Source organism: Ursus maritimus, unplaced genomic scaffold, assembly GCF_017311325.1.
Source record: "Ursus maritimus isolate PB19 unplaced genomic scaffold, ASM1731132v1 scaffold_7, whole genome shotgun sequence".
Taxonomy (NCBI): Eukaryota; Metazoa; Chordata; class Mammalia; order Carnivora; family Ursidae; genus Ursus; species Ursus maritimus.
In genome coordinates this window covers 71937700-71952404 of record NW_024426885.1, presented here as the reverse complement: position 1 = coordinate 71952404, position 14705 = coordinate 71937700, and the positions used below count along the sequence as shown (strand labels likewise).

General features: G+C 47.1%; 1 protein-coding gene across 1 annotated transcript in view; it reads left to right on the top strand.

Moving 5' to 3' along the window:
• The window catches only part of NID1 (nidogen 1), an 84125-nt gene that overhangs the window by 55371 nt on the left and 14049 nt on the right, over window positions 1–14705 (top strand). Inside the window, exons 11-14 of the mRNA XM_040624372.1 lie at window positions 2020–2169; window positions 3197–3319; window positions 11976–12194; window positions 14056–14228. Coding sequence (XP_040480306.1) covers window positions 2020–2169; window positions 3197–3319; window positions 11976–12194; window positions 14056–14228 — 665 coding nt within the window. The remainder of the gene's footprint in view (window positions 1–2019; window positions 2170–3196; window positions 3320–11975; window positions 12195–14055; window positions 14229–14705) is intronic.

Genomic DNA, 14705 nt, shown 5'->3' with positions numbered 1-14705 from the left:
AACCCCAACTTACAGTCTACTTGGAATTCTAGTTAATTTTTATTTCTCATTTGAGCCTGGTTTTCTGTCCTTTCCAGAAAACCCCCCTCCTCCCAGCCTATAGCTGCCCATTAGTGGATTGGGTGGGATCAGAGTTGTAGAGAAATTTCCAGCTCGGCAAGGTCGGGAGCCTTTGAGGAAAGCACAGCGGGGCGCCCCGATGTCCCCTCTGGTGGCTTAGGTTTTCGGGGCAGCCACTGTCCTCCGTGACTGTCCTGACTCCTCTCTGAATGAACATTGTCTGCGAGACCATCTAGAAACTCCGCTTGAGTGAGAACTGAGGCACACTGTCAGGGCTGTGGGCTGTGTGCTCGCCGTCAAGAACCGTAGAAGATACTTTTCCTCTTAACTGACGTGAAACCTCACTAAAAAATGCGTCATTTATTTAGAAAAAAATATTTTTAAAGATTTTATTCATTTATTTGACTGAGAGACAGCCAGCGAGAGAGGGAACACAAGCAGGGGGAGTGGGAGAGGAAGAAGCAGGCTCCCAGCAGAGCAGGCAGCCTGATGCGGGGCTTGATCCCAGGACTCTGGGATCATGCCCTGAGCCAAAGGCAGATGCTTAACGACTGAGCCACCTAGCCACCCCCATTTATTTTAAAAATTAAACAGGCCGTTTGGAATGGTAAAGCTGGCTTTAAAATTTCTTTAAGAAGCAGATTGCTTTGGCATGGAAAAGTGGTCTTCCATAAAAAAAACCGTGATGTAAAAAATTCAGTTATAAATTGCCTTTTTTTAGAAATGATTTGAAGATTATAGAAACGCATGCATAATGACAATGGCTGGGAGGGAACGTTGAGAACTATATGTGCTTGCCCTGTACGGAGGGTCTCCTCTGTTAATTAGGTTGAAGCAGAACGAGGCTGTGAGCAAATGTCACTTATAAAATGACCACCTATGAGCTAAAATGACATAAGTATGTGTTGGAAGAGATAGAGAAAAGAAAGCAGAGTGAGACTTGTTTCCTGGTGGTTTTGTCTGCGTGTACTTTCCCTAACTTTGAGGGACCCTAATTTGTTTTAAGTCTAAGCTGAAGGAGTTGGGGGTGGAGGAAGTGGACCCTAGAGAAAAGAAGAGCACTAGAGACGAGGGGATGGGAGAGAAGACAGGAGGGTCCAAGGAAGCAGAGTGTGTTCTTGGACTTGTTAGGTGTCATCTGGGTGACTGTTTTCCAGACAGAAACTTGGACCCTTGAAGAGGATCCTTTCCTTGACCTGTTCCCTGACAGTGCTTAGAGCTCTCTCTCTCTCTCTCTCTCAAAGACAAGAAAAACTGGAATCAATCTGGGGAAGATTCAGTGAGGAGGAGAAGGAGGAGAAGCCCTCCGTCCTTGGGATAATCCAGACACCAAGGGCCTCCTTGGAGGGAAAGAAGGGTTCTGTTCTGACATTTTAAGGGGCAGGATTCTGACCTGGGTCTTAGAGCTTTAAAACCAGAAGCTCTCACTGCCCCGGAGATATTTCTTTCTCCTTCCTTCCGGGGAAATGGGTGACTTTGCCTTCAGCATTCGTAGTCAGTGCTCTACCTGCCCGGTGCGCCAAGGGTCAAGACACCGTGTGGAAGTCTTAGATCCTTGGCTCCAAATGCTCCAGCAGAGTGGCCACAGGAAGTGTGTACACACACCTACTCGTGGCTCACCTCTGCGTCTAGGCGAAAGGAAAGTTGGGTTTAGGGGACCTGGTGTGGAGAGCGGCCTGAGACAGAGCCCTGGGGTGAAGCTGAGGTTGCGTACCAGACACCAGCCCTGGTGTCCATCTATGAAGAGTGATCAGAGGCAGGTGGTAGAAACAGGAAGTCCAGGGGTATCAACCCAGTGGGGAGCAGAGGAGGAAGCCTGACAGGATGTCTGGAGGTCTGGGGTCTAGGCACGTTCCCCTCGGTGGACTAACCCACTGATGTAGAGGGAACTGCTTAGAAGGGCACCGGGACCGCTCGGGGGCCTCTTTCCAACATTGTGTGTCAACCTTTTGTTTGCAGCTGTTGTGGACCAGCGCCCCATCAACTACTGCATGACTGGCCTCCATGACTGTGACATACCCCAGCGGGCTCAGTGTCTCTACACGGGAGGGTCCTCCTACACCTGTTCCTGTCTGCCAGGCTTCTCTGGGGATGGCCGAGCCTGCCAAGGTGCGTGGTTGCTCTGATTTTTCTCTCTGTGGAACCTGAAAAAAAAATCCCATCTGCCAATTACCGACTCATGTGGAAATTCAGAGAATTATTCTTTCAACTCTGTTGGATAAATGGGCTGCATTTTGTCTCTCTGCAGTAGTGTGAACCCTGCGTTTTTCTTTGCGGGCTGCTCTCATTGGGGAAGACGATTAGCCTCCCCCCTACTATTTTGTTCTCTGTGACTTGCTCACTTAGGCCACAATTAGACTCCTGCTGTCTGCTAGGAACTGAGGAGATTTTCTTTCACGAAAAGGCACACAACTCTTGGATACGTGGGGCTTGAGGTCCAGCTTTTTGTTTAGTAAGATATATATAGTCATTCCCTTGGCCTGCTCTCACCTTCTGCTCCAACACAAGCCAAGTGCCCTTAGGAATAAATGACTACAGTCAAAGAATAAATGATTGCACTGAATTCTTTTAGACCTGAGGTCAGTCCATTGTTGGCTGCCAAGCTGTTCTTAAAGATGATTTTAGGTAAGAGAACTGTGAAAAAAGTACCCCCACCCCTTGATTTGCAAAATTGCTTAACATTACAGCCTACAGTATTCCTGAAAAGTCCAAGCTTCTCTAAGATTATAATTTCTGAGATATTTTCTTTGCGTTTTTGAACATGTGAATTTTCTCTTGTCTTTGAGGTTTTTCTGTCAGCCGTTAATAATGTCTCCAAACTCTCCAACATTTTTGAAGCTCTCATTTGTGATGAGAAAGGCTCGTTTTATAATGCAAAAGAATCTTCTCTTTTTTCCTTTTGCATGCTTGATTTTCCATGAAAACTCTATCATCAAAGTGAAACACATTTATAAAGACACTAGATAGAAATTGGAGAGTTCGTGTTCTGATGAGTCATGTTTAGTAAATTTTAAATCGCTGTTCCCAGATCAGAAACAAAGTCCCCCAGGGTTGAGCAAGTGGTTTAAATTATTGTGTAAACTATGAATTCCAGAAGAAATTTCATTGTCCCCTGGGCTTGGTGACTGTTTTGCAGACGTGGATGAATGCCAGTCAAGCCGATGTCACCCTGATGCCTTCTGCTACAACACTCCAGGCTCCTTCACGTGCCAGTGCAAACCTGGTTATCACGGAGACGGCTTTCACTGCGTGCCTGGAGGTAAGGTGTCAGAGACGTTTGGAGCTGGTAGGCCATTGCCTTATTCGTGAGTACTGAGTACATTCCCCCGGGAGAGGAGCTGAGGCGGGGAGGTTGGAGTCTCTATGGAGAGTCTCTGGCGTTGTTAAGGTTGGAGATCAGAGCACAGCTGCAGTGTACAACCATGCAGGTTGTGCACTGCCCAACTCTAGGGGGTGCCACACAGACCATAACTGTACAGGCAACCTCGAGTCTGAGCATCCTTGTAACTTGAGCAAGCAGTTCAGGGTAAGAACTGCTCTGTATTAGTCAGGGTTCTCCAAAGAAACAGAGCTAATAGGATATGTATGTGTGCACGCACATGTGTGTGTGTTTATTTGTTTATAAAGAGATTATAAGGAATTGGTTTCACAATTGTAAAGACTTGTAAGTCCCAAGATCTGCAATTAGCAAACTGGAGACCCAGGACAGCCAATATTTCCATTTGAGTCTGAAGGCAGAGAAAAGCTGGTGTCCCAGGTTCGTAGGTCTTTGGGAAGGAAGGATTCTCTCCTACTCAGGGAAGGGCCAGCGTTTTTGTTCTCTTCTATAGCCTTCCACTGATTGGATGAAGCCTATCTGCTTTACTCAGTCTATGAAGGTAAGGGTTAATCTCATCCAAAACATCCTCACAGAAACCCCTAGAATGTTTGACCAAATATCTGGAATATCCCCACCCTGTGGCCCAGTCAAGTTCACAGGTTAAAATTAAGCCATCCCGGCTTCCTGGGAGTCATGGGGTGGGGGTGGGGAGCAGGGGTGAAAGGCCACCACTGGGTGAAAATGCAGGCTGAGGATTCTACAGAATTGTCCGTATTACCTACTATATCTGGAAGTGCGGTTTCTGAAGTTACCTGCTGACCCGAGGCTTGCGTGGTGTCTCATTAGACCATAAGGATAATGATAGTCCTAGGTCCATATCTGGAATCAATCTGGGTACTTAGGAGGCACTCAGCATGTGCTGTTGAATGAAGAAGTGTAATTGGCTGCCATTTGTGTCGAACCTACTATGTGCTAGTTGCTTCACCCATCCTATTTCACGTAATGTTCATAATCATCTTTTTTTAAGAGAGAGAGCACGAATAGGGGTGGGTGTGGGGGGGGAGGGGCAAAGGAGAGAGAGAATCCCAAGCAGACTCCACACCCAGCTGGAGCCCGACGAGGTCTCAATCTCATGACCCTGAGATCACGACGGATCCGAAATTGAGAATCAGATGCTTACCCGCCTGAGCCACCCAGGCGCCCCAGTCGTGTTCATTTTAAAAAGACAACTATGGGAGCGCCTGGGTGGCTCAGTCAGTTAAGCATCTGCCTTCGGTTCAGGTTGGGATCCTGGGGCCCTGAGATCAAGTCCTGCATCGGGCTCCCTGCTCAGAGGGGAGTCTGCTTCTCCCTCCCCCTCTGTTGCTTTCTCTCTATCTTGTTGCAAATAAATAAATAAAATCTAAAAAAAAGAAAGAAAATGAACACGATTGCAATCTCCATTTACACAAAGGATGATGACGCTTAAAAAGATAAAGCCGTAATCAAGGTCCCACTGGTAGTTAAGTGCTGGAACAGAGACCCAAACCCAGGTCTGTCAGATGGACTCCAGCCTGGATTCGGTCCCCTAAGTCACATGATATTCCATCATGAGATTAAGAATATACCTGACACCTCAGACTGGAGTCATGTGATTACTTATTTGTAATTACTGCTGCTGTTATTGGCCAGATATATTTATGCTACTCTCAGTATGTCCTATATATACACAATTGTATAAGGTTTCAACAAAATATCCATTTTACCATCACCTTTTTAAGCAATGAGTAAGTATTCCAATGTTAGCCCGTGAGTGTAGGGCGCTTATGCATTTTATTCCTATGTCCCCAGTATCCAGAGGAGTACGTGGCCCAGGAGGATGCTCACCGATTTGTAGTTGTTGAAAAACAAATGAATGCACCAGTTTCCATGCCTACCAGCAGTAGATAAAAGTATTTATTTTTCCACACTCTCCACAGGGCCAGGTGTGACCAGTTTTTAGGATAGTTGCCCATCCAAAAGGAGAAAAATAATCGATTAAAGTTAAAATTTGGATATATAATACCGCACATTTCTGGTCTACATTGTTTTCTTCTGATGAGAACAAGGATCTGCATACTACCACTTGCACGACAAATCTGGCCCAGCTCCTGTCTTTGTAAATAAAGTTTTATTGGAAAACAGCCATGGTTGTTAGTTTATGTATAGTCTGTGGCTTCTTTAATTTTACAAAGGCTGAGTTCAGCAGTTGTGGTAGAGACTATAAAGTATGCGAAGCCTGAAATATTTACCACCTGGCCCTTGACGGGAAATGTTTCCCAACCCCCAGCCAGGATGAACTGAGGCAGGGCCAAGCTTCTTGTTCCTGAAGTTGTGGGTAAAAACTGTCACGCTGCCCATAAATTCTGATAGGCCGGTTACATAGAGAAGAGTTCGTGATAATCTCAGTCAAGACGTTCCAGCAGCTGCTAAAAATGACTAACATTCGTCGTTTCCTTAGGCTTGCTTCGTATCGCCAGTTCAAAAAGAAGCAGATGTTTCATTTTTTGGTTTTTGGTATTTGTTTTTCACCTCACTCCTTGCCCCTTCTCTAAGGCTCTGTTAACTAAACAGAAACAAACTCAGCCCTGCAGGCTGGGATATGAAGACAGGACAAGGAGAGAACCAGTAAGAGCTAGCTGCTAGGAGTGTTTATGTATTCAATCCTGTTCTTTTAAAAAATTCAACATCTAGTTATATTGTCAAGAGAGAATGTGCGCTAGAAATATATGTGAATGTTTATCGAGTATTGTTGGTAACAAAAAAAAATCTAAACGATTATCAGCAGGAGGAATGGACTAGTGAGTTTTGGTACATTTCATACAATGAAATAATAAACAGCAGTTAAAATGAATGAGCTAGGGTTGATGGATAAATCTCAAAAACATGTTATGCAGGAAAAAAGTAGAGAAGAACGTATACACTATGATCCCTTTTATGTAAAATGGAACGCTGTATGAAAATAAACCTACATGTGTATACATATGTAAGAAAGCTACAAAATGCATATATAGGGATGAAAAACAAAAACTTAGAGCTCACGGTTACCTGCACGGTGGGAGAGAGGCAGTTGGGATCAAGGAGGGCTGCACAGGGGCCGCCTTCCTATTTCTAATTATTTTTTTTTCAGGTGGAATATGAACACAGAGCTTTTCATCATATTTTTCTAAATTTTGTCTAACTAAAATATTTTATGAAATATTAACAGAAAAATAACATGTAGTGTCATCTGGACTCCTACTGCCCAACAGTGAGGTGCAGGGAATCAGACAGTCAGCACGTAATTTGGTTCCTAGTGTGTAAAGTGGGGACGAGTTTTTAAAAAATCAAACTACACTGTCTTTGAGGGTGAGTCAAGTCAGTTACGGTCACTGCTACTGCAGTGTCACCCGATGACAGGCAAGACAAGAAATTCGATTTGTTCCCCCCGCACCTCTGCACTCTTGCCCACGACCCATGTGTGGATTGTGAAATCGGTTCAGTAGACTATTATCTTTTCTTTTCAATGGACTAGAACAGAAAACAATAATCAGGAAAACATCCGAGTATGTAGAGTGTACATAGTAGGAAAACATATCGTTTCATGAAATGACGCTAGTCTCTGTGCGTGGGTGAGGGTGTGCGCACGCACATAACTGCCTGTATGTGTTGAGTTGCTGAGTGAAATGTATTCCTCTGGGTCATGGCCAGAAAGGTTGAAGGCCACCATATTTCACTTGACTCTTGAACAACACGGGGGTTAGAGGCACTGACCCCCCCGCCACACACACGGTTGAAAAATCTGTGTATAACTTTGGACTGCCCAAAAACTTAACTACTAATAGCTGACTGTTGACCAGAAGCCTTACTGATAACATAAACAGTCGATGAACCCATAGTCTGTATGTTACATATGTATTATATACTGTATCCTAACAATAAAGTGAGTTAGAGGAAAGAAAATGCTGTTAAGAAAACCATAAGGAAGAGAAGATACATTTACATACTGTTTGGTAAAAAATCCACAGTTCAGGGGAGTCTGGGAGACTCAGTTAAGCGTCCGACTCTTGGTTTCAGCTCAGGTCATGATCTCAGGGTGGAGGGATAGATCCCAGCATCGATCTCCATGCTCAGCTTGGGGTCTGCTTGAGATTCTCCCTCTCCCTCTCTCTTTCTCTCTAAAATGAATAAATCTTAAAAAAAAAAAATCCACAATTCAGACCTGTGTTGTTCAAGGGTTAATCGTAGTTATCTATTGTACTGTAATAAAGGATCCCCAAAGTTAGCAGCTTAAAACATAAATATTATCACACAGTTCTGAGGGTCAGGAATTCAGGAGCAGCTTAGCTGGGTGGTCTTGGTTCAGGGTCTCTCATTAGGTTGTTGTCAACATATTAGCTGGCGCTACAGTCTTTTCTGAGGTTCATCAGGAACTGAGGGATCAATGTGGTGGCTGGCAGGCCTCTGTTCCTCAGGGGTTGTTGGACTGAAGACTTCAGGTCCTCACAGCCTGGGTCTCTTCACACGGTTGCCTCAGTGACCTTCAAGACCTGGCAGCTGGCTCGCTCCAGAGCAAGTGATGAGAGAGAGAGAGAGAGAGCACATCCAAGATGGAAGCCACGGTCTTTTGTAACCTCATCTGGAAAGTGACCAGCTGTCACTTCTGGTGATACTATTAATCACAGGCCAACCCTCTGACAGTGTGAAAGGCAATTGCCTAAATGTGAGAATGTCAGGAGGCAGGAGATTGGGGCCATCTTGGCAGCTGGCTACCACCTCCACCGACTTTGTCTGGGGGAATATAATTGTCTAGAGGTTTGGAAAGTAGGAGAGCGGATTATTAGTGGATCAAAGAGGCATATACAAAGTCCTGGCTAGAGTTGTAAAGCCTGGTCCTTAAGGGCAAATACCAAGCCTACGGATGTTTGATCACATCTCTTCACACTTGGCACCAGTCACACTTACCAGCATGTTTCACCGAAAGACACACCACACATCTTTCAGAAGTTCAAAGGGCAGGGCTGCAAGGAAAGATGAAAGCATTTAGGATAATACAACTTAAAGAAAAGAAAACTGAGGAACAATTTAATGGACACTTTTTGTTTGTCGTATGTCTTGTCGTTTGTGTTTCATGTGCACTTTGCTTCAAACAAACCCAATGTTAGAAAACTTGAATTTCCCAGTTAGAGCTCGACGGGGGCTTAAGAAATTCTATAATTCATCTCCTTTGGTTTTATAAACAAAGAACATGAGACCTGAATAATTGTTTGGTTTACAAAAAGGTTCCTTGAGGGGCGCCTGGGTGGCTGTCTTTAAGCGTCTGCCTTCGGCTCAGGGCGTGATCCCGGAGTTCTGGGATCGAGCCCCACATCAGGCTCCTCTGCTGGGAGCCTGCTTCTTCCTCTCCCACTCCCCCTGCTTGTGTTCCCTCTCTCGCTGGCTGTCTCTCTCTCTCTGTCAAATAAATAAATCTTTAAAAAAACAAAACAAAACAAAAAAGGTTCCTTGAACTCCTTATATAAGAGATTTCTATGGCAGTTTTTCTCAAAATTGAGTAAGACCCTTTTAAAAAAAAACATTCTTACGGTCTCTACTGTTAGATTATTTTTATTATAGGTAAATCTAGGTGTGTGGAAGAGCCCCTAGGAGCAGCTGGCCCCCTGGTGGGAGATGCAGCAAGAAGCTGAATAAGTAAGGTCTCCCCAGACGAGCTCCTCCACCCCACTGAGTATATCAGAGGCTACAATAGTTATTTATTTGAATTAACACAGAGAAAGAAATTTAATCAGGCAAGGAAATGAAACGCAAGTCAAGAGATTTAAAAGGTGATTTTTTCGGATTTCTCTATTTGATTTTTCTCTCATTTTCTTTGTCCCCAATCTTGAGAAAGTCACCCAGACTTCCTGTTCTTCGCTGGAAAAATATCAGGTCTTGACTGCTTCCTCAGACTGGATGAATAAAAGAAATCTTGCCCAAGTTGTCATTTTATCAGCCAGAAACAGGGCCAGGAAATGTGTGTCCCCTCCCCATCCCGCCTGCAATGGAAAATTCCCCATGGAAGGGTGAGACCCTCAGCAGGGGGCTTCCACTGGAGATACTCCTGCTGCCTGCTGGCCAGGCTGGGAAGCCATCCCAAGAAACTCAGTGACATCACAGCTTTCCATAAACACACTTGAAATTCCATTTCCTGAGTCACAATTGGTAGTTTTCTCCTCCTCTTTATAAGTTCAAGATACACTCTGAAAAGTTCCACTATAAATTTGGGATCACTTGAGATTTTGTATGTTAGCCAAACACCACGTCAACACAAAACTGTCAGCCACATAAAATGGGGCTACCCCTACTTCCTTAAACGTTTGGTGTTGTTGATAGCACACACAACACCGTCTACAGATGTCAGTGGAAGGAAACCGAGTCTGAGGGCCACAGATAATTTCAGTGAGTGCATTAAGCTCACTTGTATATATCACCGTTGACATAACACGTCCAGTATGCATGAGCCGTTCTGGGCACTGGACTCATGGGTGCAGAGGGGCAGGGACTGAGCCAGGAATCCGAAGACCCAGGTTCTAGCTTGAGCTGAGCCACTTCCTAGTGGTGTGGCCTGGGAGCCCCTTCACCAATCTGAGCCTTGAGACTCTCATTTGGTGTAAAAAATGGAGTTGCCTGGTGCATACGATTCTGGTAGAGAATTAAATGCAACACGTGTGAATGGAGACAGTTGATATGGGAACTTGAAAATCCTGTGCCCGTGCAAGATATTGAGGAAGTAAACAACTTCTACTTCCAAGAGCCAACAAAACCCAACATCTTCAAGCAGGTGGCTTATTTGTGTCTTCGTACACAAATTTATTTGGCTCTTTCTACATCAAAGATGTTTGTTTGTTTGTTTGTTTTTTAATATTAGCCCATAAGACAAAGCGAAAGCATACCCACTTTTCCCTTGCCAGGTTCAACGCACATATTCCTGGCCCGCTCACTGCTTCTGACCACGGGAGCAACTACACAAAGCAGGCTAGCGTGAGAACTGGCAGCGTAGACAGAAGGTACCTTAAATACTTACTGGCAACACGCACACTGAATGTCACTGTGGAGGCCATGTGTAGATATAGTCACAAGTAAACATTTGAGTGTGGAATTTCAAATTCCATCTGTATACGCATCGTCTCGTCATATTTCACTTACTCCTCACAATAATACGTGAGGTTAGTTACTGCCGCCATTGCTGTCCGACAGTGAGGGGTGCGGCCTATTCAGCATTGCTGACGTGCCCAGGATAACACCAACAGTGGTGGAACCGAGAGTTAAAAACACTTTCAGACACAAAGTTCTGTGAAACAGATTATTACGTATTACATTACAATATATGTTAGTATATATTAACGTTACAATATATATTAATACGTTAATGTATTAGTTAACACATATTAATATGTGAATTAGCATATTTATATAAAATATCTCCATAACATAACTAGTAATGCCCTAGAGCAGGCATTGATAACTACAGTCCCCACAGGTTTAATCTGGCCCACTGTCTGTTTTTGTAAATAAAGTTTTATTGGAACTCATTCATTTATGTATTAAATGCGGTTGTTTCCATGACACAACTGCAGAGTTGTGGCCGCACTCCAGCCGGTGTGGAGCCAGCTACAGCTCTGCGTACTGGGGAATCGTTGATTCCAGGCCATTCCCCACAGATAGAGAAGTATTTCCTTACCTGGGGATCTGAGTTACACGGTTAAGAGGCCATGTTTCATGCCAAACACAAGCTCATCGTAAAAAGGAAACAAATGTCGGAAAATGTGCTCTGGGGTGTTTAGTCTCCCAAATCTTTGACCTCGACTCAATGTGGATAATCAGGAAGCTCGAGATGATACAAAGGACAAATTTCAGAGAAACAAAGTTTCTTAAAACAGATTTCAGTTTGTTTTAAGATGCCCATCAAGTGATGAATGGATAAACAAAATGTGGTCTAGCCATCCCATGGAATACTAGTCAGCCATAAAAAGGAGTGACGTCCTGATGGATCCTACACCGTGACTGAACCCCGAAAACCTGCCGACTGAGAGCAGCCAGACACAACAGGTCACATGTCGTATGTATGACACGTATGTGTCACATTTATAGAAAATGTCCGGGAGAGGCAATCCATGGAGACAGAACGCAGGTAGCTGGCTGCTGGCTGCCAGGGGCTGGGAGGAGGCGAAGTGGAGAGCAAACTGCTTTTAGGTGTCAGCTTTCCTTTGGAGCGAGGACAGTGAATCAGAATTCCACAGAGGTGGTGGTTGTATCATATCGTGATTAGACTAAATGCCACTGAAGTGTTCACTTTGAAGTAACTAATTTTCTGTTGTGTCAGTTTTGCCTCAGTGTTTATAAACTGAAAAAAAAATCACTTAGAAAAGAAAACATAATCTTCTTGACTGTTACATCCATTAAATAATACGATATTTTAAATTTTAGAAAATGAACAACATAACACCCAGCGATGAGCTTTCACGGGTCTGCGTCTGGCGTGGGTCTCCCGCAGCCACGGCCAGTGGATGCCGCCCGGTGACCCAGCTGACTGCCTCCTCTGTGCTTATCTCTGTCGTAGAAATGGAGAAAACCCGATGCCAGCTGGAGAGAGAACACATCCTTGGGGCAGCGGGGCTGACGGACCCACAGCGGCACGGCCTGTTTGTTCCTGAGTGTGACGAGCACGGGCACTACGTGCCCACCCAGTGCCACGGCAGCATGGGCCAGTGCTGGTGCGTGGATCGCGACGGCCGTGAGCTGGAGGGCACCAGGACCAGGCCCGGGATGAGGCCCCCCTGTAAGTCGGAGAGCAGTGCGGCGCTGGGCTTGGGTCTGAGAAGGGCCTCGGGGACCAGAGTCCTGCTGCCCGTGAGCATCCCTGGGGGCCTTGCCCAGGACACAGGTGACACGTTCTGTCTGCCCTGAATCCTGCACCTCTCCACTAGCCCGGACCCATTCCCTCCCTTCCTGTCTGCCCTCTGCACCCCTCTTCTCTGTCTCCCTCATCATGCCCCCCACTCCATCCATCTCTCTGTCCCCCCACCCTTTCCTCATACCTGTTCTCTTCCTCTCTGTGCACACCTGTGTGTACTAATGCCGGTGGGACCGGCTGCAGGCATACTGCGTTGGTAGCAGGGAGTATGTGTACTGTGGGTCCCCCAGGGCACACTCCCTGCTGTGGCCGCCTGGCCTCCCAACAGCTGCGGGCTGGGATGTGCAGGCTTGGAAGAGGCCAACCGAAGGCCTTCCCTGGGAGGTGCGGGGCCGGGAGTGGGGGGAGCATGAGGCCGGCCGTCTGTGCTGCTCGGGACCCAGTCTGCCTCCACCTCCGTTTCCTCAGTCCCCAGAACCTCGCAGGACAGACGAACAAGTGCAGGGCAGGGCGAGGAGCTCCGTGAGAGAGGAGGGGCCCCATAGACCCAGAGGCTGACGGCGGCAGTGGGCTAACTGGCAGAGCAGTATGTTACCGAGCAGAGGCAAAGGTAGCAGCTCCGGGGAGGCTGGCGTTGAGGAGGCCGATTGTGTCAGCAGGTGCAGGCTGAGAGGTCGGAGAGAGGAAGGAGCACCAAGGGAAGGGTGGCGCGTGCCCAGCAGGGGGTCTGGGGTTGATCCTGAGGGCAGCCGGGAGCCCAGGGAGGGTCTTGAGCAGGCATCAATGTGACCAGGTTCGGGTTTTAGAAGTACCGCTGGCTGATGGGTAGAAACGGAGCTGGAGTGACAGGCCCCAGCAGGTGCCTAACAGGCGAGGGAACTACCAGCTTTGCTGGCAGTGAGTTTGGAGAGGAGGGCTGGATTCCGGACATAGTAAAGAAGTCAGCCAGCCTGGTTTGTGTCACAGACTGGGTACAATGGGCAAGACAGGCAGGCAGGAGAAAGAAGTGGAAATGGCCCCAGCGAGGACCAGGTCCAGCTCTCTCTCTTCAGAGAGCCGGAGACAGAGCCCCAGAAGAGCCATGACTTGTCCATTCCGGGCCCCCTCCCCCTGCAACGCCGGCTGCCTGTCCGTTCTCAGAACATTTGCTCGTCGGGGGAGCCAGAGAGTGGTGCCAGGCATCAGGGTCGGAGTTCAGGAGGCTAGGCTGAACCTGGGGGAGAATGAGCCCCTAACCATCCTTCTGTTCCTGAAGGGGCAGGAGGGGCATGTGCCCACTCGTCGGGTTGTGTCTGTGAGTCACCCGCCCCGTGGGACAGGGCATGTAGGGCAGGTTTGCTTTGAGAGCCCCTCCAGCCTTGGGAAGCTCAGCACCTTCCCCTGGGGGGTGAACTCCGTGGGGGCAGGGATTTTGGGGGGCCTGTTCTTGCTGTCGTTTTGGTTCACTGTGGCAGCCCGTGTCCAAAGCANNNNAGGAATGGTTACATTATTTCTGTTTCTAGTAAGGGGAAGCCTAAGCCGTTGTTGTTGTTGTTGTTGTTGTTTTTCACATGACCTTTAATACTGAACCCATGCCTTGCCTTATCGTCTTCACATATGCCCTTTGTGGTCTTTCTGCTCCTTGTGCTTTTAAATGTACAATGGGCATTGTGTGGCCGTGCAGTTTGTGGTGCCGTGAAGGTGGCATGACCCCGTGTGTGTGTGCGTGCGTGCACCACACACATGCATTGGTGTGTGCTTTCCTGCCGCACGGAGGCCTTGCTCATTGACCTCTCCTGCCACCCAGGTCTGAGTACCGTGGCTCCCCCGATTCACCATGGACCCTCCGTTCCTACCGCCGTGATCCCCCTGCCCCCTGGGACCCACTTACTCTTTGCTCAGACTGGAAAGATCGAGCGCCTCCCCCTGGAAGGAAGCACCATGCAGAAGACAGAAGCCAAAACGATGCTCCACGCCCCGGTGAGTGCCGGCTAATTGCACTTGGGGACAGCTTCTGCTTCGGTGACCGGAAAATCAAGCAGGGGGTAGTTAGTTAGGGGCTTGGCCTCTGGACTCGGGAGCCTCTTGATTTGCGTGTGACCCCAGGTGTCCATCTCTGGATGGGGCCACCGTATCCTCGAGCTGCCTGTGGAGCTCCAGGAGGGGAAGGGAGCAGAAGCAGGAAGGCCTTGCAGAGACCACTGTGGTGTCTGACCCCTTGGGTGGGGGCATCACACGAGTTAGGAGTCCAGTTTGTGTGATCTCCCAGGTCTGACCTTGCCATTCCTGCTAAATTAGTATAGTGGCTCATGTTTGGCAGACCATCAACTCTAGATCCTTATATCTGCCCTGAGGCAATAACAGGCTTTAGCTTTGAGCTTTGCAAAGTGTCAGAGATGCATTTTGTGAGTTAGGGATTTTTATCTGTTAAAGGTTGGACACTTTATTTTTTTTTTT